Here is a 21,805-nt window from a genome sequence, read left to right as displayed (position 1 = left end):
TTTCTCTTTGCCTACACTCTGATATCAATCCTTGATAGGGAATGGAATTTCTAGCCTGCAGTACAAATAAATTATTGGCCTCTTCCCATTCTGTTACCTTTTCCTCTCTAATTATTTACTTCCAATACCTTGGCTTCTTTTCCAGCTTTCTCTAGTAAATTCCAGCCACCTCTTGCCTATTCTCTGTACCCCTAATTGCAGTCATCCCTGTCAGCAGAATCTCCTTTCTTCATTCCTGTATTGGCTTAGTTCTTAGAATACTTTCTGCTACTTTATGAATATAATATAGAATCTAATATTTTGTATGGTGATGGTGGTTCTCCTTAAGGATCAGCATCTAAAATCCCAGTCTCTCCTTGTTTCTTGAGCTTCACCATCATCCCTTTCCACTTTGAATTATATATTTTTGCTTGTGTTCTGTGTGGGAGCTTTAACTGTAGATCAGGAATATCCCTTTAAAGAGTCAGGTAATCCCAAAAACACCTTGTTCTGTTTGGAAGGTTCAACTTATCCCACCTGACTCTTACCCTCTTCCCCGTTCCAGATAAAATCCTTCAATTCTTAATTGCTTTGCACAACTTCTGCGGTTGATAAAAAATATGCCTGAATTGTGTATAAAACTAAAGAGACTGAAACATTTTCACTGCTAGTGTCTTGTTATCCATATCCGTAAAGCAGATTCCAATTTCTCAGTTTTTTTTTGTATTATCTTTTGTTTAATCTCTTCCCACATATCTTTAGTTGCCATGACAGAATCCTTTTTAACTCAAACTCCTAAACACTTCATTTTATCATGTCTCCATAAATTTGGGTTTTGCTGAACCAATTTGTGTGTGGGTACATAGTTTACAGATATTGCCTTTGTTTTATCTTTATTAATGTTGTATCTTGAAAATAGTTTAGAATGTTCCATGACACTGAAATGTTTTTTATGGTTTTATCAGGTGCAAACTGTCACCTGCAAATAAAGCAAACTTTTCTTGATTAGACCAATTTCATCCATCCATCCTCAGCCCCTTTTTTCCATTTTGCCCATGGGGTCAGGATGCCACTTCAACGGTGACAAATCATCTCAAACTGAGGTTTACAATGCCCATTATATCCTTGAATTTCTGATCCCTTATTTTGTTTGCCAATAGTTCTAAATATAATGCAAATAACAAAGGGGAAAGTGGACAGGCCTGCCTGGTTCCTCTGTTCAAACAGACCTTGTCAGAGAGGAGCCCCCATCCACTTTCATTTTTGCCTCCGATCCCACATATATCTTCCTAATCAACCTTATAATTTTATCAGGGAATGCAAATGCTTCCATTGCCCTGCGCATAAAATCCCAACTTACTCTGTCAAATACTTTCTCTGCATTAAGACCCACCAACAACAGTGGTGTTTTCTTACATTGCATTTCTCTCTGGATCATCGTTGTCTATTAATGTTATCAGATGTTTGCCTCCCGTCCACAAAACTACATTGATCCATGTCTATTAATATTGGCATCACCTTTGCCATTTTTTTAGCCATTATAGACATGAACACTTTATAATTATGGTTTAGAATCAAAATTGGTCAGTATAAAGCTGGATCTGATAGGTCTTTATCATCTTTAGAGATGGTGTTAAACACACCCAAAATCTTAATCATATCTGCTGTGAACCCCATCTGAGCCTGTTGCTTTCCCTGACTTCAATTCTCTTAATACTTTTAGGGTAACAATCTCTTCTTTTATTGTAGGCTTTGTCTGGGGCAGTACAGCTTCTATGTTTTTTTTTTTTCACTCAGAAGCTGCTGGAAGTGCTCCTTCCATCTGCCTTTGATGTCCCGTGGACAGTTGAGCAAGTTGTTACTGGCATCCCTTATGAAGACTATCTGATGATATTTCTGTCTTTACCTTGCAACTTGATAGCATTGCTTTGTACCACCTATGGAATCACTTTCCAGAAGCTGGTAGAATGCCTCTGATAACTTTTTTTTTGCTATTGTAACTGATCTCTTAGATTGTTTGTTAGCAAGCCAGTATTCCTTCTTAGCCTGGTCCATCTTTTCTATCACCCACTTCTTCCTGCACTCCTCCTTTCTTTTGATGACTTCCTGGACTTCTGCAGTCCACCACCACCTTTCCTTATGTACCTTATTTCCATGCCTGGCCCTCTTCAAGAGAAATCTTGATGAGTGGATGGAAAAAAGAAAATTCACCCTGGGGATCACTCCAGTGGCTCTACTCGACAGAGGCACTGGGAACTAATGGGTGGCAAGATGCCAGGGTAATCCTATGGGCTAGGCTTGTAAAGGCTCCAGGGCCATTAGCCTAGTACACACCTATGAACCTGTACGTCTCGGCCACATATCTGTTCTATAGTCCTCACACATGTTGTTTTGAGGTGCTACCATTCTTCTTCAGCTCCACTTATTTTCGCTTCTTCCTGAGATGCTAGATCCCTGGGCATTTCCTTGAAATCTTGTACTTTCTCTCCAGTCAACTTCAAGGTCTTCAACCCAGTCTCTGTTGACCATAGAGCCTTCTTTGATCACTGCTTTCAGTTAAATATGGCAACTAGTGGTTTATGTTGTGGGCCAACTGTTGCACTAGAAATGACTTTGTAATCACTGATTCTACTCCACTACCCCTTCCTTACTAGGAGGAAGTCTACCTATCTTGTATGTTGGCAGTGTATTGTATGTGATCTTGTGACTGTCTCTTGCTAAACCATGTGTTGACCACCATCAAGCCATTTACCAGGCAGAAGTCTGGAATGGCCTGTCTTCGTCTTTATTTCCTGTTGCCCCAGCCATGTGAACCGAGGCAGTCCTCATATTCTGTTCTGTCATTCACAATGTATGTATTCAGGTAATCCATAATCAGCACTAACTAATGTTGTCCTGCTTTGACTAGTAGGTCCTGCAACTGCTGCTTGAATGCACTCTCTTCCTCACTATCACAACCCTGCTTTGAGGCACAGGCTAAGATTATGAATACTGGCCTATCATTAGGGCTGGCGTCTGATTGTCATGAGTGTGTCACTAACTCTGATGATCTCTCACTATCTTTTGAAGCCTCTTCCTCATTACAATTCCCACACCATTTCTAGTTTCTCCTCCTCCTCCTAAGAAGTAGACTATGGATCCTAAGCCGAGTGCTTTGTGGCACTGCCCTTCCATATTGTCTCTTAAATGCACATAATTTCCTGCTTCCTCATTACCATCATGTCATCCACTTCTAAACTGCATCCTTTCAGTGAGCCAATATTGAGTGTAACAATCCATAGTTCATGTTTGGCAGGTTGATTGGTTTTACATCCAGATTTCACTTAACAGAGCTATTCCAGGTAACCCAAGCTAGGCAACTGGCCAGCTAGTAGCTAACTGAACCACAGATGCTGGGCTTTATGGTATGTACACCAAGGACAATAGGGGGACATAGAACCCCGCCCCTTTATTCACATGGGTCTCTGGCATAGATCAGAATAGACCAGGTCCTCAACCAATTATCATTGGTAAATATTCATGCCCATTTTTGGCGACATTAGTCAACACAACCAAATCACCTAGAACCATTTTTTACACTATTGAGTGGCTAGACCATCAGAGATAAAATGGAAGTTTAAGGAATGATAGGATACAAGGCATGGGACTGAAACTGGAAGTTTAAGGAATAATAGGATATTAGGCGGGGATTGAAACTGGAAGTTTAAGGAATGATAGGATACTATTCATGGGACTGAAACTGACTGAAGTCCAGGGAAGTAAATACTGTGGGAAGAAATAGCCAGGGAATTGTTATGACTAGGCTTGTATAGACCCTAAGGTCAATAGCCTAGTACCCACCTATGCACCTATGAAGAGTATGTAAAGGGAGGTTAGTGGGGAGGGAGACAAGTAAGTACGAAATACTGACGTTTGCATGTTCTGCAGGCTTACATTACCCAGTTGTTTCATTGCAGTTTGAACTCTTGCAACAAAGTAAGTCACTAAGCCAGATTCATTTCAAACACTTTCTTCATAAGAGAAGGAGCTTTGTCATTAGCATCTGACATTTACATCTCTGGAGATCAGAGAACACCGTCTTAGTTTCTCAACAGTTTTTCCATGCCAAGCAGTTGACTGAGTTCTCTCTTCAGCAGGGTAGCATTGTAATTTTGCCAGCATTTTCAACAGTTTTTTTCTGTAACTGTTATGTTCACTGAAAATGGATTGTGAGCATTCATCGGTCCCTCTTTTTTAGATTCTGCATCTGCAAGCAGATGGTTATCAGGTGTTACACATATGACAGGTGCGTGATCTGCCAGCACCCTACCATGACATGCAGTAGAGCCTTCTTTCTTGTCTGTAGAAAGGAATGAAGTTATTTGTGAATGGTTTGGGAGGATGCTACAGAAGAAGTTGGCATTCAGCGTCCGACCTCAGCTACAGTCAGCTCACCACTGAGTGTACTGTGACTGTCCACAGCAGAGTGCCTCTTCCCTGTCCTGGATAACATCATTCATCTCATTCTTTTTCACATTTTGTAACAGTTGCAGTGGATCCATCATGACTATTGGAAGTCACCCCCCCCCAATACTCTGTGTCGTGGGGGAACACTGGATGACCCACTAACTGACTGCATTGGTTAAGGACTTCTTCAGTCTCTTAAAATGTTGTGCTACTGAACCTCCATTGATGACTTACTGGTGGACAGTAAGTTGTTGGTGCTGACTTTCAGATGACCCTCATCAGAGATTGTTTGGGCTGTGCTGGCATCTCCTTGAATTACCCCTCTTATCTTGTCATCACCCTTATGGGCATCTTTACATCAGTGCTGTCATTAAATGAAGAGCTGGATTTGTCTAAGCTTAAGATGCACTCAATCTGAATTGCATTCCCTAGTGAAGGAGACAGCTGTAGAAAAAGAGTTGGTAATTGTGCCTTCTCTTTCTTGTTTAAGATGTGCAGGAGTTGGAGATTGAGCACATGCCTATTCACAGGGATATGTTTTGTCTTCAGAATCCCTGCTTTGTCCCAAAGATCCTTAGTATTCCCAGGTCCTCATGCTAGAGGATTCAGAGTATGATAGGGATGCCCTGTCCCAAAATGTCAGAAAAAAAAGACTGAGGTAAATACAGAAAATGGGCAAATATCAAACATCACTTTGTCCTTTTCATCTTGTTTATTTGTGCAGGGGGAAAAAGCCCCTCTGTACCTCACGGTCAATTTCCGGGTGGTCTGAGATGCTTTACAGTCTGAAGTATTACTCCTCTAGTTATCCTTGGTTCATTGTACTTTTAGCAAAAATGCTGTAGCAGTCCTGGCAGCCACCCTGTGGAAGGAGGGCATTGTGTATTTTTCCCCCTTGTCTGGACAGCTGACTGATTGCATCTTTATCTTTGGAGACTTTCTACATCTCTAGATCTCTTCCATCATCAAAGAATTGCACTGAATCTGAAGCAGTCTTTGTTCGTAGTTACTGATCTGATGCTGTCAGTTTTCATTCATTCTTGGCTGATGGGTTCAGTTACAACCTCTAGGAACCGGCTTGGCCATTCTACATAGCTCGCGCCAATCAAAAACTCTCAAGTTAAGGCTCCACCCACGATGCCTCTCTTCCCATTTCCTCAGATCTCATTTGTCACGTAGAAAATTGGACACGTCAGCCGATGCTCCTAGCTTAGTGCTTTAGAAATTCTATTTTTGGTTGTCATTTCTAATGATATTGGATTAAAACTCTCTATTTCCTTTATTGGATAGTTTCACTACCTAGTTTTCATGTGAGTGACTACTACTACTTTTTGCCCTTTTCTACCCCTTTTACCTTTACGGTAACTCTTATTACCGTCATTGGTAACAGGCCTCCTCCATTTCATCTCTTTCCTCTTTACCGTTGGTAGTTTTAGATGCCATTGATGGTATCCACATCCCTTTTCCCGTTGGATAATTTTTCTATACCATTGTTGGTATATCCAAAAAAAAAAAAAAAAACAACTTTTTTCCTTTCCTCTCTTTGGGCGCATGTTAGTGCATGTGTGTGTGTCTGAGTGACTCAACTTTCTTTTTATATGGTGGAGAAACAAAAGGAGGCATCCGGTTTTAACCAGTTTCAGGACTGTGGCAGAAAGATGCCCAATTCTGATGGATATCTTTCTTGCTTGTACTGTCTGGGTGCCCCTCACTTGGACATAACTTGTAATATTTGTCAATGCTTTAGCGCACGTAATTTAGCATAGAGGTGCAATACACTTACTTTAAAAGGCTTGTTAAAGTGTCCCTTTAGTGAAGCCCTATCTAAGGCAGAGACTTCAAAATTTCCAAAGCCAGATGTAAAGAAAAGAAGCCACTCTGTGCACACCTCCCCTCCGGCACATGAAACAAAGTCTCAAAAAACACCGGTCCCAACGGCTTCACAGGAACAGAAGGCCAAAGTACCAAAGTGACAATATCATCACCCCCAGCACCGAAGACAACATAGTCCACATTGGTGCCACCAGGCATTGAACCGACTCAAATACTTCAGCAATGACAATAGTTTCTGCACAACCACCACTATCCTCTCATTCGATTCCACCTTCCCCTTCCATGCAACAGCCTATGGTGCCAAAAGTCAATCCATTAATTAACTCCAGGCCTAGATATTCCCCTTCAGTAGACCCATTTTTGGGTCAACAACCAAGCCAATTTCTGGAAAGACTTGAGTCCCCTTTGGGAATGTCAGTCCATTCGTCAAGGAGTCTATCAGAATTGGATGTAGTCAGATTGGTGGACCAGTTTTTAGCAGCCAGAGGCCTTCCTGCACCTTCACAAGCCTCTCTTCCACCTGGAGCCGAGGCTTATTCTCCAAGGACTCCTCCAGTTTATCCTCCTTCAACCTCCTTTCAGGGTTTGAAGCCTCCTACTTTGACGGCCCCAGTGCCAGCTACCTCAGTGCCGACAATGGACCTCACCTCGGTGCCGGAGTCGACGCTGTGGTCTTCGGCTCCTTCAACTCCATTGCACACCCAGGACCATGGTTTGTCTGTCGGTTCCGAGATCCTTGGACCGGTTCCGGTTGTTTTCATGGTGCCATGTACAGCTCTCAGAGCCATGACAGTTTTGAGCCCTCTCTCAGCTCTTACTCTGGCTGGCGGCTATTCAGAGAAGTTGCCTTTCTTGATTCTGGGCTCGTATCCCTCTTTGGGCAGGCCTGCCTTCCAGATTATGGAGAGAGCTTTGGCCTCAGCAGGCTCCCAGCTGGTTTCATCCCCGTCTAGTGCCATATTTTTGTTTCCTCTGGTTTGTAGCTGTCACAGTCTTCTCCATCTGGATAGTGGACACAAGAGCTGCAAGACACCATGGTTCAGGGTCCCCCCTCTTCAAAGTCCTCCTCTGAACCTCTGAACCTCCCCCTGAGGAACCACTCCGTAAGAGGACATGCAAGAGGATGCACCTCGATTCTCCAGAAGAATCAGTCACCGAAGACGCAGATTACGATGATGGGGAAGGGTCCCCATGGTCACCCCTTGAAGGTGTCTCTTTTGGAAACATCCTGGAAATATTAAAACAGAGGGGTGATTGGAAGCCCTCAAACCCATCCTTCGAGGAATCTGTGTTCTTGCAAGCTTTTTGTGCCTGCCCATCTAGTTCTTTGGTGACTCCTTCTGCTGATGACCTATTTAAATTGATTGTTCACTGAGCGTGGAAGGCTCCTGAGTCTATAGAGCCTATTCCCCGAAGACCAGATAAGATTCTTTCAGCCCCAGAAGATCAGCCCCATTCGTGTAAGGGTCTAGCAGTGGATACCATGGTGGTGGCAGTGGCGGCCACCAAAAAGGAGCTCACCGAAGAGAGTTCAACTGTCCATCCTCCTAACAGAGAGTCCTGGGCGATGGATAGATTTGTGAAGCAGGTCTTTGCTTCAACAACCTTAACTATTCATTCCTTGAACTTCTTGGCACACTTTACTAGACTCCAAAGGGATCTGATAATTGTGCATTCAGACACCCTTGCAGGAGCAGTGTCTGATGAAGTTTGAGATAAGGTTGCCTCTCAGTTTGCCATCCTGGAGTCTATCTCAAATTCGTCCATGCTGCTTATTGCTCATACAGCCAAAGGGATGTCTAGAGCAGTGGGTACAGGCGTTGCCATTAGGCGTCACACCTGCATGGGCTTGTGTGATTTCACAGAGCCCTTTAAGTCTCCCTTTATAATTGCTCCTGTTGAAGGTAGTTCCTTGTTTGGCCCAAATGTTAGAGATATGCTAGCCAGGTGTGAAAAGGAAGCAAAGACCCATATTCTTCTGTGGGCATTCAATTTTCCACTCCACAACGACCTTACTCCAGGAATCAGAGGAGTGGAAAAATGTGGTTCAAGAAGGGCCTTTTCGAGACACTCATGGTGAGTATTCCCCCCAAGGCAGAGGGGGGAACTCTTCTGGAAGAGGGTATCCGCATAATCAGAGCTCCATAGATTCCTTTTCTGGACAATTCTATCAGTGCTACTGAATGGAGGCCTGATTGCTTACCCCTGGAAGCAGTCAGGGGAAGATTTTCTCTGCACCATTCAGCCTGGCTTGCAATAACCTCAAATACCTAGGTGCAGAAAATAAATACCAGAGGTTACCACATTCCCTTCAGTTTTTTGCCAAAATCCCAAAAGCAAATTCCCGATGTTCCACCCAGTCAGAGGGATCTAGCAGCAGTAGAGATTCAAAAGCTGCTTCACAAAAGAGTCATCCAGGTAGTCCCACCAGACCAAATAGGATATGGATTCTACTCAAGATTCTTTTTAGTGCCAAAAAAGAGAGGGGACTCGAGAACAATCTTGGATCTTAGCCTGTTGAACAAATTTGCACAACAGCCAAAATTCCGGATGGTCACAGTTCAGTCTATCCTTCCCTTTCTAGAGAATGATGATTGGATGTGCTCTATAGATCTTTAAGATGCATATTACCACATAAAGATGGACAAATGCTCCAGAAGATATCTCCGCTCCTGGCTAGGAGCCAGTCATTACCATTTTGACTGCTGCCCTTTGGTCTCACCACAGCTCTGTGGGTGTTCACCAAATGCATGGCAGTCATAGCAGCTCATTTGAGACTACAGGGATTCCAGGTGTTTCCATATCTAGATGACTGGCTCCTCACCGTCCCCTCCAGACATCTACTGCTTTACACCATAGATGTCATTCTACATCTTGCAGGAAATACTAGGCATTTCAGTCAACAAAGAAAAGTCACAACTGACTCCTATGCAGGATTTGGAGTTCATTGGAGCAAGATTAAATACAGTGTCCTGTATGGCTTCCCTTCCTCTTCACAGGTTGTCAAAGCTAAGATCAGAAGTTCATGTGATCATGTCCCAAAACAAAGTTCCTGCTCATCTGGTACTACAAGCTCTTGGAACCATGGCAGCAATGATTGCATTAGTTCCCCTAGTGAGGTGTCACTTGAGCCTGCTTCAGTGGTTCATGGCGTCACTGTGGTCACTTCTAACACACCCCTTGTCCCATCCAATTGATAACAAGTTGCTGCAAAAATGATTTATCGTGGTGAATGAAGCCATAGGAGAATCTCTGGGGTCATTCCTTTTCCTCCTGTCAGCCCAAGGCCTAAGTGACCACGGATGCTTCCCAGATAGGGTGGGGGGCATTGTCTGGGAAAGACTGTTCAAGGCACTTGGCCCCTGCAAGAGGCCAATTTGCATATCAATGTCCTAGAATCGAGGGCAGTGCTTTTAGCATTGCAAACATTCCAGGCTGCCCTTCCTTTAGGGGCAATTGCAATCCAATCAGACAACATGTCTGTAGTCTGGTATATCAGCAAATGGGGTAACCAGGTCCTACCCTCTATGTTGGGAATCCCTAAGGCTTTGGCAATGGGCAATCGCTTCCAACGGCTTTCTGATAGCAATGCATATCCTAGGGAATTCCAACGTCATTTTGGACAAACTGAGCAGATGTATTCTCCTGCCTCATGAGTGATCTCTCAGTCCCAGTGTAGCAACAAAGATCTTTTGTAATTGAGGTTAGCCTTGCTGCGACCTGTTCACTTCTCCCATAAACCACAAATGCAGCAGCTACTTTGCCCTAATCCCCCCTCGTGGGTAGTCCCTGAGAGATGCACTCCTTCTCAATTGGCCTCCAGGACTTCTGTATGCCTTTCCCCCAATTTCATTGATCTCCCAGTTTCTGAGGAAAGCCCAAAGGTTGAAGTAAAGTGATTCTCATTGCACCTTACTGGCCCCGTCAAGTCTAGCTTCCCTTTCTTTGGCCTCATCTGGTTCACTGCCCATGGACTCTGGACCTAGTTCCAGACCTCCTGTCTCATCCTCAGGACCTGGTGCATCCTAATCTTCAAAATCTCAAGCTGATGGCTTGCTTTCTCCAATTCCATTAATTACCAGGCAGAATAACTTGTCCTCTCAAGTGCAGAAGATACTTCTGGCTTCCCATAAACTGTCTACCAAGGTTTATCTAAGCAAATGGAAAATATTTTCAATTTGGGTGTCCACAAATTGACCGTTTCTCGGCGTCAATTAATAAGGTCCTGGAATATTTAGACACCTTATTTCAAATGGGGACCTCTTTGTCTACAATTAAGGTTCATTTGGCTGCCATTTCAAATTCTCATAATGGTTTTGATGACCATTCCTTGATGTCTCATCATCTATGCAAAATTTTTCTTAAGGTGCTCTGCATTTAAAACCCTTTTTCAGAGACCTTGTAGGGCGATGGAATTTGATCTTAATCTTACAATGTTTAGTTTGACAGCCCTTTGAGTCAGCTGCCACTTGTGACCTCAAGTTTTTATCTTGGAAGATCCTCTTCCTAGTAGCTATCACATCTGCTAGGAGAATTTCAGAGTTACAGGCTTTGTATGAATCATCCCTATATCATTTTTCACAAAGAAAGAGCATCACTTAGAACCAATCCCACCTTCCTTCCCAAAGTGGTATCAGAGTCTAACATCAACCAGTCCATAGACTTACCAGTCTTCTTCCCAAATTTCACAAACAAAGGAGAGTATTGTTTATAGTTGTTGGACATCCACAGACAGTTATGTTTTTACTTGGAGTGAATGAAATCTTCTAGAGAATCAGTCCAACTATTTCTATCATTTTCAGGACCCAGATTGGGCAAACCTATATCAGAGGTTACCTTGTTAAAATGGCTAAGACACTGCCTTATCTTTATGTACAACCAAAATAAATTCAAACTGTCAACTACAGTTACAGCTCATTCTACTAGATCTGTTTCCATTTCAGCGGTCTTCCATTCCAAGCCTTCTATGGTAGACATATGTGTAGCTGCAACTTGGGCTACCCCTCATACCTTTATCACTCATTACAAATTGGACATGGTCTCCAGGGGAGGAGCATCCTTTGGCTCTATGGTACTTAGGAATATCCTTCCTTGGGGTCGCACAGGATCTAAAGTAGCTGGGAACTCTGTCCCATCAGTAATAAATGAATGAATGATGATTGACAACATCAGATAAAGAAGTTATGTTCTTACCATAATGTTCCATCTCTGTTGTCAATCTTCATTCGTTCTTGACATCCCACCCTCCTGCCCCCTCCAAAAGGCTCCTGGAGGTGCGGATCTAGTCCTGGGATATTGTAGGGTTATACCTTAGACAGGGCTTCTGTATTTTCTTAACTACTAGGCAAACTTGATCTGAGGTAATGGGAAGAGAGGCATTGTGGGTAGAGCCTTAGCTTATAGGTTCATAGGTAGATACTAGGCTATCTGCCCTAGGGCATTTATAAGCCTAGCCAGAGTGTGTTTGGCTTTCGCCTCCCTTTTAGATTAGTTGACTGTGCTTCTGTATAGTAGGTCACAGAAGATAGCCCTTTAAGGTTATTTAACTGTGCCTCTGTCTTGCAGGGACACAGAAGAGATCCCAGGGGTAAACTTATGATCTCCCATCCACTCGTCAAGATTTCTCTTGAAGAGGGTCAGTGAGGGGCTCTGCCTAACATGAATTGGGATTCTGTTCCAGAGTGAGGGGAGCCTCTGGGATATGAATCTGTCCCTCCAGCATGTACTATTTATTGTTGTGCTGAGGTTTAAGTCCCTGGCGCATGTAGCTCTAAGGGATTTGGATTTCCTGTGGTGGAGCATGTCCATTAATTCAGGGTTAGACATGGCTTTGTACGTCAGGCATAGATCGCCTCTGAGTAGGCGGTAAGCAACTGAGTAGAACTGGAGTTTCTTTAGTTGAACTGCATAGGGCAGCTGTTTGAGGCCTGTGATCCTCTTGGTGAGGTACTTGTTGGGGTCTCTCCAGTTGCTGCAGGTGTCGGGTAAGGTACATCCCAAATGGGGCATTGTATTCAATTATGGGCCTGATGAGTGATGAGTAGAGGGGCACAATGACCTCTCTTGATCTAGATGTGAACCCTTTCATGATAAGGTGGGCTATATAGAAGGTCTTTCTAACCACTTTGGCAACGTGATTGTCAAAGGAGAGATTGCTATTTACTTGGGTCCCCAAATCCCTAATTACTTCTTCCATACTTAATGGATTACCATCTATGTGGTAATTTGTGGGCACTTTGTTTTTCCCAAAGGGGATGACTATGCACTTTTTGGCATTTAGCTTGAGGCCGTGGCTCTGGCACCAGGTATCCGTCTCTGTGAGACCCTTTTGAAGGATGCTTTTGTCAGCCGGAGAGTCAGTTATGGCTCCCAGTTTGCAGTCATCTGCGAACTTGGTCAGCCATAGTCCTCCCATGTTAGCCTGTACCTCAAAGAAGTATATACCGAACAAGAGAGGTCCCAGGACTGAGCCTTGTGGGATGCCACTTGTAACTGGTTTAGAGTCTGACATGGCACCTGCAATTCTGACCATGTGGGTTTTATCCCTGAGCCAGTTTGCAACCCATCTTGTGACATAGGGGTTGATATTTAAGCTGGTAAGCTTATTTATGATGCCCGAGTGGGGTATTGTGTCGAAGGCTTTTGCGAGGTCCAGGTAGGCTGTCCCCTCATCTATGGCCTTGGTAACTGTTTCAAAGAAGTCAACTAGGTTTAAGAGGCAAGATCTGCCCTTAACAAAGCCGAATTGGGTAGGGTCCAGTGTCTGGAGATTCCCAATGTCTTTGTTTATGAGTTTCATGATGATACGCTCCATAGCTTTGCAGACTAGACTAGTCAGGCTTATAGGGCGATAGTTTCCAGGGTCCGTTGTGGCACCACCTTTGTGGATCAGGACCACAGTTGCTGTACGCCATTCTTTGGGTACACATCCTGTAGTAAGGCTGAGTTTGAACAGTGACTTTATGTGAGGGTTCAGTTCTTCTTGGAGCTCGTGTAAGACGCAGCCCGGGACACCATCTGGTCCCATTGATGCTGTGTTTTTTGCTTTGGAGAGGGCAGCTTTCACCTGTGCATCTGCAATGTCTGGGAGGCTACATTCTGTTGGGATAGACATTTGCTCTTTTAGGGGGGAAGGGGGGGAGAAGTTTGCACTGAACCTGTCTGCCAGGATGTTGGCAATGTCAGTGGGTTCAGTGTATTTTTTGCCATTTTGCACTAATTCAGAGCATATCTGGGAGTTGCCACCCAGATTCCTGACATAACTAAAGAAGGCCTTGTGATTAGCTTGAGAGTTTTTGGCTGGCACAAGATATGTATAACAGCTGAGTCTGTTCCGAGGGGTGAGAATCGAAACCATCAGTCAAGAATGGATGAAGATCGACAACACAGATAGAACATTATGGTAAGAACATAACTTCTTTTTAGTTGAATTCCAGAGAATTCCTTTCCTTAGATTCCCGTTTGACTGTGTCCAAGGAGTGTGATTTCTGACTCGTTCTGTCTCTCTACAAAGAGAATCACACACTTTTCTTGAACATTCAGGTTCCAGACTGGGAACATTTTTGGAGTTGTGAATCATATGGGGTAGTCTTTATTATGGCTGCTTTGGTCTATCTCCAAATGTGCAGGATCCAGTGGTCTTTTAAGGGTCAATGTCCACAGACTCCTACACCTTCTATGCCTGTTTCCCTGCTTGAGTGATCTGGGGCCTTCATGGGTTGCTAACACCAGGAGTCTTACTCTTAAGGGCAGTTTACTGAGCTGTACTTGTCCAGATGGGACCCTGTCTGGGGGCTAGAAAACTTGGGATTCACAGTCTGGGGATGAGATGCTTCTCCGCTGCGTATTTTGGAGCACAGAGTGGAACATCTTGCTTGTCAGGCATTTGATTCCCTGATTACTCAGTACCTTAAATCAGATCAGTATAAGGGCAGGTTAACAGTGTTCCCCATTATTTGTCTGTTTATTTGATGCATTTATTTTTAATTTGTTTACCATGATAGAGCATTGATCCATATGGACCATTTTTAGACAACCTAGGAAGGACAATAAAAATAATCAGGTTAACACTGTTCAATTCCAGTTGCAGAGCAAATAAACCCAAGGTGTAATCTAGTATTTTTAAAGTTGTAGTCACATTTAAAGCCAGTCGGAAACAAGAAGTCTATGTAGAACTTGTTGACTATGCTGTACTTTGCTGGTGTACAATTGCATTATTACTGCTATAAAGTGGTCTATGCACTATATATGGAGGGGGAGGGTAAGGAGCAGGAAAGAATAAAGGACTAGGAGCCATGAGGATTATTAGGTTTATATAGGCTAGAAAGGGAGTGATAGAGAAGAGGGTTAGTGGAGGAAGTTGGCTTAATGGTTAAGGTGTTTACTTTACAAACGCATGGTGCAGGGTTTGATTTTCACATTGGCTAATTGGTTAGGCTTAAAATGGCCCACAAGGGCAGTTAGCCTAGTACTGACCTATGAACTGTATGAACTATGAAGAGAGGTTTTCTGGAGCTTGTGAATAAAGTGATTAAAGTATTTTCTCTGAAACATGAGTGTGTCTCGTGTTGGATAGATAATGCAAGGTGGCATATTTGATTAATTTAATGGGGATTGAAGTGACCTGAGTTACATGTGGCATATTGAAGTGGCATTCCACATTCAATCTGTGCAGTTTTGTGTATTTGCTGGGAATATGCTGGAACATTGGAGGAACAGGAGGAGGGTAAAGATGTGGCTAGACATAGTGGAACAAGTAACGATTGGAGAGGGGTGCTTATTATGGGGGGAGAAGAAAACAGTAGTTCTGTTGCTCTAGGAATTAACATATGAGGAGTTTTATGTAGTAATAAATTTCAATTTCTTAAGATGTGATTGTGGCCGTCTATGAAGTGTCTCTTCTTGAGCATCTCCTTGGCCTCCTACATATGGTAACTGACTGTGAGTCATTACATTTCCCAAGAGGAGGATGCAAAGCTCTTAGATATGATAGTTTGTCAGGTTTTTCAGTATCATCATAGTCTGTGGCATTGTGGTGCTAAAGCTTTTTGCCATTAAATCAAATTCACACTTTCCTAATTTCTGTGGCTTTGAGCCAGTATCTGGTATTTGGTCATGAGCTGGGTTATCTCTTTCCTGCACATTTCCTACATTCCGTATTTTGCAGATAGTCTTCCTGCAATGGAGAGGATATGTTGTAGCTTGACCCTGATAGTGGCGTTCTGGATATGTTGTAGCTTGACCCTGATAGCGGCGTTCTGGATATGTTGTAGCTTGACCCTGATAGCGGCGTTCTGGATATGTTGTAGCTTGACCCTGATAGCGGCGTTCTGGATATGTTGTAGCTTGACCCTGATAGCGGCGTTCTGGATATGTTGTAGCTTGACCCTGATAGTGGCGTTCTGACCTTCCTTGTTTCTGTTTCATCTGTTGCAGTACTTAAGATATCTCCCCCAAGCTGCTTCTGGACCTATTCAATATCTGCACCATTAAGAGGATACCTTTTCATCTCATTCATTCCTTTTTTGTCTCTATATGATTTGCTTTAGAATGTATAGCTTCAGCTTGTTTTGGGGTGTCTGACTCTGTATTTATGTTCCGATAGCAGTCTTTAAGTAGACATTTATGACTACTTCTGTATCAAAAATTGAAGGGCTTCATTGTCTAAAAAGTTTGTGCAGGCGCATTTGTCTTGTTTTGTCAATGTGCTAGATCTTGGACAGTTTTTTTCCCTTTTGGGGTGTGGTTTGCAGTATTCATCAGCTTAAGTTCCATTTTCCGTTATTTTATCTTTTCACGAACTGGCTGAAGTTGGCCATTCTGTCCTGATGACTTTTCTCAAAGGAGTTTTAAGTTTCCATAAGGAGTCTTCTCCCAAAATCGGTTCTTAGCTGTGCTGTGATTCTTATGCTTTGCTCCATTGTCTTAATCCTTCCTCACTTAGAAGCATAGCGGTTCAGTTCACAGTAATCTAACATTTCTGCTGAAAATGGTGTGTGAGTTTGCTCTTTTCTGCTTTTCATTTTTTTCACAAGGAAGTCTAAGTGGGGTGAAGCTGTTCTGAGACTCTTAGATGTGAGGAGCTTAGGCATTACCTAACAAGCACAGTTTGTGTGTGACAGATGAAACAACCTGTTTACTTTTCTCAGATTTAACAAGACAGTTCTGTTTCTTCTAATAACATGGGAATTGTTCTGTATGTAAGTGTGAATTAGTAGTAGTTGAACGATCTCGATGCACGGTGCACATTTTCCTTCTGTCATGACTATTCTCATCAGGTAATCCAGTTTCATGCTATGTCTGCTTGGTTAGCCCATTGCATTTTTAGCACAGCAGAGGTAAATCTCTGCCAGGTGTACGGTGCCACCTGCAGCTTGTTTTAGAGAGGTCAGTAGCATAGAGGTGTGTGAAACTGCTGGGCTAATATACTTATCAAGCATGCAGCCATGCTGTCTTGTTTGACTTTGAAGTCAGTTTTGCCAGGATTGGTCTCCACAGCCTTCTGCGTTATATGTCATTATTTGTAGGGTCATGCTGCTTGGAACATGCTTAAGATATGACAAACTGCTCATCAGGTTGAGAACATGCAGGGCAGGGGGTGTTACAGAGGCATCTTCGTTAACCCCTAGATTTCTTTAGCGCACTCACCTTGTAGCTCTGGTAAACCCCTTCCTTGAGAAGTTATTGCATGCAGATTCCCTTTCAGCTTCTCTTCTCTTCTTCTTTGTGTGGAAAAGAAATAGTTGGAAATGGGAGAGGTGCTCCATAATAGTATTTTGATGAAGGCAACAGACACTTGAGGAAGAGTGTGACTAAGAGGGACTGCCAAGTGAATATAACCAAAGAGCTCCCTCTGCTGATGGAAAAAGTTTAAGTTGTGACCGCCTGCTGGCTGAGGTGCCATAGAAGATATTGAGTCATGGTACTTGTCTATATAAAAAACATTCTCCCTTGCACTGTTGCCTTGTTCTGACAACTTACATAATTGAATCTTCTTTTTTTCTCAGGAGTCTTGGGGAACAGCAGACTGCAATGCATGCTGGGAAGAACATTGCTCCATCTGCAGAAGGCAGTACTGCAGCCCTTTCAACTGCCATTTTCTTGGATAGTCCTCGAAAGGTAAGAGTTCTAGAGAACAAAGTAGCACGAGTCTGCATGAGCTGTTTTTTTTTTTTTTTTTTTTTTAACAAAATGAATACATTTCCTTGATATATGTATTATAACAGCAAGTCTAATCTTAATGTTTTCTGATTGGTTGAAAGTAGTTTTTAACTGACAGAGTTAAGCACCAGTGGGTAAAAATGTTTTGGCAATTTAGCACACCACCACATCTTTTGCCTGTCAGGGTATTAAAAATGGAAAAAAGTTATTTGGAGAGTTATTTATTGGTAGTCTAAATGATTCTGACACAGACTTTATCTTGTCATACTTCGGTGAGTAGCTTCCATTTGCTGCATCACTAGTGAGGGACAGCTGTGGCACAGTCTTTAATTTAAATTGATGGGAACGTATGGTAGCTGATTTCAGTACTTTGCCGCAATGTGCTCATAAGCAGCTCTCTGTAAACATTTAAAATTCCGGTCTCAATCTTTGGAAGTGACTGTTAGTCTAACTTCTACTTTTTTGTTTCATTATAATGTGGATCCATCTCTTTGTGCTTTCAAATCATGGACATACCTTTCTGAAGTCAGCAAAGCTGGAGTATAGTCTTCCTGACAGTCTGTGGGTTAAAAGGGATTCTAAGGTATTGGTATGAAATGATTTATGTTGTACATGTTTTAACCAATCAGAAATATGCACGCTAATGTAAAAGTGCGGTTTTAAACATGCTTTTTTAATTTTCTGCTTATTTTTATAAAAATAAGTGTGTGCTCACTTCTAAGTACAGTAAGACAACCTTGGCTGTGTGGGCTGTCTGTTGTTCCTCATGCATAACTTTAGGAGAAATCCACATTTAATTGTCACACCGTTGGGCACGGAAAGAGAGGTAAGGAAAGCAGTTTTGCATGTGATGACTCCTTTTCTGTTGCTTTTTGTAACACATTAGCTCATTGGACTTGGCAGAAGAAGTAACTAACTACCTGCATGTTATTTAGATTCTTTATATATGAGGATTAAACAAGTAATTGAATGTTAAAAATAATACATAACTCATGTATACGTTAAGGGAATATAACTTGTTTTGTCTGGTCACAACTGTGTCACACTTAAATTTTCCATTTAATTTCTCTGAGCTCTTATTAAATTATTTGGCGAACATTGTTGTTTAATATTTTTGATTGGATGAATTTACTAGGGTGAGAAGAGTAAATGTCACAATTTCATCACTGAAACAACTGCTCAGTTTTTTGTAGTTGCATAACCAACAAAGAACCTCTCTCCAGACCAACTAATTTAAGTATGTGATGAACGGTAAGCAGCTGATAGCTCATAGCTGCAGCTTTTTGAGGTGAAGAGACTGAGTGACTGCATCAGAGGAGCATAAGTCTGGAATTTGATAGTGAGGAGACTGAGTGACTGCATCAGAGGAGCACAAGTCTGGAATTTGATAGTGAGGATGCTGAGTGACTGCATCAGAGGAGCACAAGTCTGGAATTTGATAGTGAGGATGCTGAGTGACTGCATCAGAGGAGCACAAGTCTGGAATTTGATAGTGAGGAGACTGAGTGACTGCATCAGAGGAGCACAAGTCTGGAATTTGATAGTGAGGAAGCTGAGTGACTGCATCAGAGGAGCACAAGTCTGGAATTTGATAGTGAGGATGCTGAGTGACTGCATCAGAGGAGCACAAGTCTGGAATTTGATAGTAAGGAGACTGAGTGACTGTATCAGAGGAGCACAAGTCTGGAATTTGATAGTGAGGAGACTGAGTGACGGCATCAGAGGAGCACAAGTGTGGAATATGATAGTAAGTTCCTTTAAGATATTCATTGTAAGGATCGCTGCAGCAGTGTTATACACGATGTGGCAGGTACTCTGCAAGCAGATGTCTAACCAGTGCTGGCAGAGTTTTTACACATTCTCTACAGAAGGTTGGCATCCCCATGCTGTGGACATCAGTAGGGTGAACATGTAAATACAAGGGTTGTCCATACCCCACCCCACACTACCTTCTTTTCATCTTTGTTTTTTTTAAGTGAGCAGAAACAAGTCTTTTGGTATCCTCTGTCCGGCATTATTAATTGTAATGAGTATAACATCTGAGATTATTTTTCTTCTTTTGGTAGAGTTTTATTGCTAGCATTCTCTTTAAGATATTTTGTTTACTGTGATTTAGAGTTCTGAGACCAATGTTATCTCTGTAAAATGTCACCAAGAAGTCTGTTTGTGGCCAAAAAGTACCACTGCAGGGCTTTTGCCTTTGCTCTCTTTTCCACCTTAATGAATCTCATAAAACCTCATAGTGTATGAATTGTGCTTCTTTTAGTAAAAAGACTTTGTAACAGAGATTGTGTAATTTTGAGTGACCTTGTAGAGCATAAAAAGCTTATAGCATTAGGTCAAGGGTGAATATGCCCCTGTTTTGGATGGAGCAACATATTCAGAAAGCGTCAGTGGAGTATTTAATAATCTTAGTAGGATAATAGACAAGAAGCAAGCAGCTAAATATTTTCCAAGAGAAGAGGTGGAGGACCTTTACAATTCCTTCAGTCCTGTAAGAGCCTGAGGCCTTCAACCACACAGAAGTGCAGATTTACCAGCCTGTGGCCCTGACATCCATCTTTAATATCTGTAGCTGACCGTGCCCCTTGGAAGGCCAACAGTGGCATCTTCTCCATCTTGCAAGGCCCGTATGAAATTAAGTAATGCATCACACCTAGACTCCAATTCCCAAGTCCCTGCAGATGGCCAGCTTGTAACTCATAGTTCCAGAGGCATGTCATCCTCCCTGAATATTTTGACAGTTTATTGTGCCGAAGCCTGTGGGAAATGGATAGGAGATGGCTTTCTCATTCTTGAAGAAAAACACCAACTAGGTAAGCTTGCTTCACTGAAGCCAAATATGCCTGATACCCAGTCCCATTCCACTGATGGTTTTCATGTTTCAGTGAAGAGTACTTGGCGGCATGGCAGGGGATTTGTGCGCTGTACCTCGATGGTCAAACGTTCTGTATCTGTAACAGTTCTCCTGTGAATAGAAAGTAAGAACTGCCTTCTGAAGTGGACATCATTAAGGAGAGGTCCATGAGCTGTTCAGCACAGATGTACACCCCCCCCCCCCCCATTTCTCATAACTGCAGCAATGATGAAGCAGCAAACATTTCCTTTAATATAATGCAAGAGCACTTCATGTGGGGAGCAAAGGTGCTTTTGGACTCCCAGAAATGATATTTAGATCTGCTAGGTATCAAGGAAACTAAACCAGCTGCCTGTTAATTCTGGACCTTCTTTGAAAGTGCTTTATTAGAACCTGGCTGTCAGTTACAGGTGCAGAAGAAGCCAGACTGCCTATGCAAAAAATGTATTTATTTATTTGTTACATTTGTTAACCGGATAATGTCTGACTGGGCTGGGAGCCCATTTTCAGCAGAGGCCCAGGGAGAAAAAGCTCCAGAAGTAACAATAATTGCATAAATTATAAACATAAAATTATAAGCAAAATACAAGCGAGTAATAGTGCACGCACAATATATGTAAATGTAGAGCAGAATAAAATAATAGTCGTGAATAAAATGAATAATAGTCACAAAATAGTTGTGCTGTACATGAACAGATTTATGCGTACATTTGAAACCACTTCTAACAGAGGAAAGGAGTAGAAGGTGTGTAATAAAAGCAAATGTAGGATAGAGATGAACTGAAGAAGTTGAAGTGCTGGAGGCAATAGGTTAGGGGTTAGAAAAGGAGGGAAAACAGTGAGAAGGTAAAGGTGCTGGCAAAAAATTATGATACCTGAACTCCGTCCTTATTTCTTCAGTAATCTGTCTGGGTGCAACTAAGTGATGAATGTTGGTAATAGCTAATGACTTTCTCCTAGTGATAAAGCTGTACACTGGATAGATTATTTTGGGGGGGGGACTATGTGCATCTACTACTTTAGGCATTAGGGTTGTTTACTATCAACCCAAAATGTGCAGTACCAAGTCAAAACTGCAAAGCAGATTAAAGATACATGTGAAGAAATTTCTGATGCATTTTTAAAACAGCACATTCCAGAACTTTTGCAGGCTTCTGTAAAGAGGTGTTGCAGCTCTGACATCAGGATTCTGTTTTACTCTTAAAGTAGGATAGAGGCTAGAGTAAGGTAATTTCTTCATCAGCTATCTTGGAGTTGTCATAAGCAGTTCTGTTCTGACATCAAAAGTTTAAAATATTTAGCCTGCAGCAGTAGCATAAAGCCCTGACTATTGCCAAGGTGTTTAAGTTGAAGAAGTTACTCTGGTTGCTGATGACACAGGCTTAAAAGGTGAGTGTACCCATCCATGGGAGGGGGACACACGTGGATACAACACACACACACAAGTGTCACTTGATCTTCCTGATGGAGGCCTGGGAAACAACTCTGCAGTGTGTACTGCGGCTGGCTGAAGCAGTCCGACTAATGGCA

At 42.5% G+C, this 21,805-nt stretch overlaps 1 protein-coding gene across 1 annotated transcript in view; it reads left to right on the top strand.

Moving 5' to 3' along the window:
- The window catches only part of DEPDC5 (DEP domain containing 5, GATOR1 subcomplex subunit), a 2,513,958-nt gene that overhangs the window by 1,593,889 nt on the left and 898,264 nt on the right, over nucleotides 1-21,805 (top strand). Inside the window, exon 32 of the mRNA XM_044068865.1 lies at nucleotides 17,265-17,376. Coding sequence (XP_043924800.1) covers nucleotides 17,265-17,376 — 112 coding nt within the window. The remainder of the gene's footprint in view (nucleotides 1-17,264; nucleotides 17,377-21,805) is intronic.

This window comes from Protopterus annectens, chromosome 4.part0, assembly GCF_019279795.1.
Source record: "Protopterus annectens isolate FY-2018-M chromosome 4.part0, PAN1.0, whole genome shotgun sequence".
Taxonomy (NCBI): Eukaryota; Metazoa; Chordata; order Ceratodontiformes; family Protopteridae; genus Protopterus; species Protopterus annectens.
Note: the sequence above shows the minus strand (reverse complement) of the source record. Positions and strands in the feature narration are given on the sequence as shown.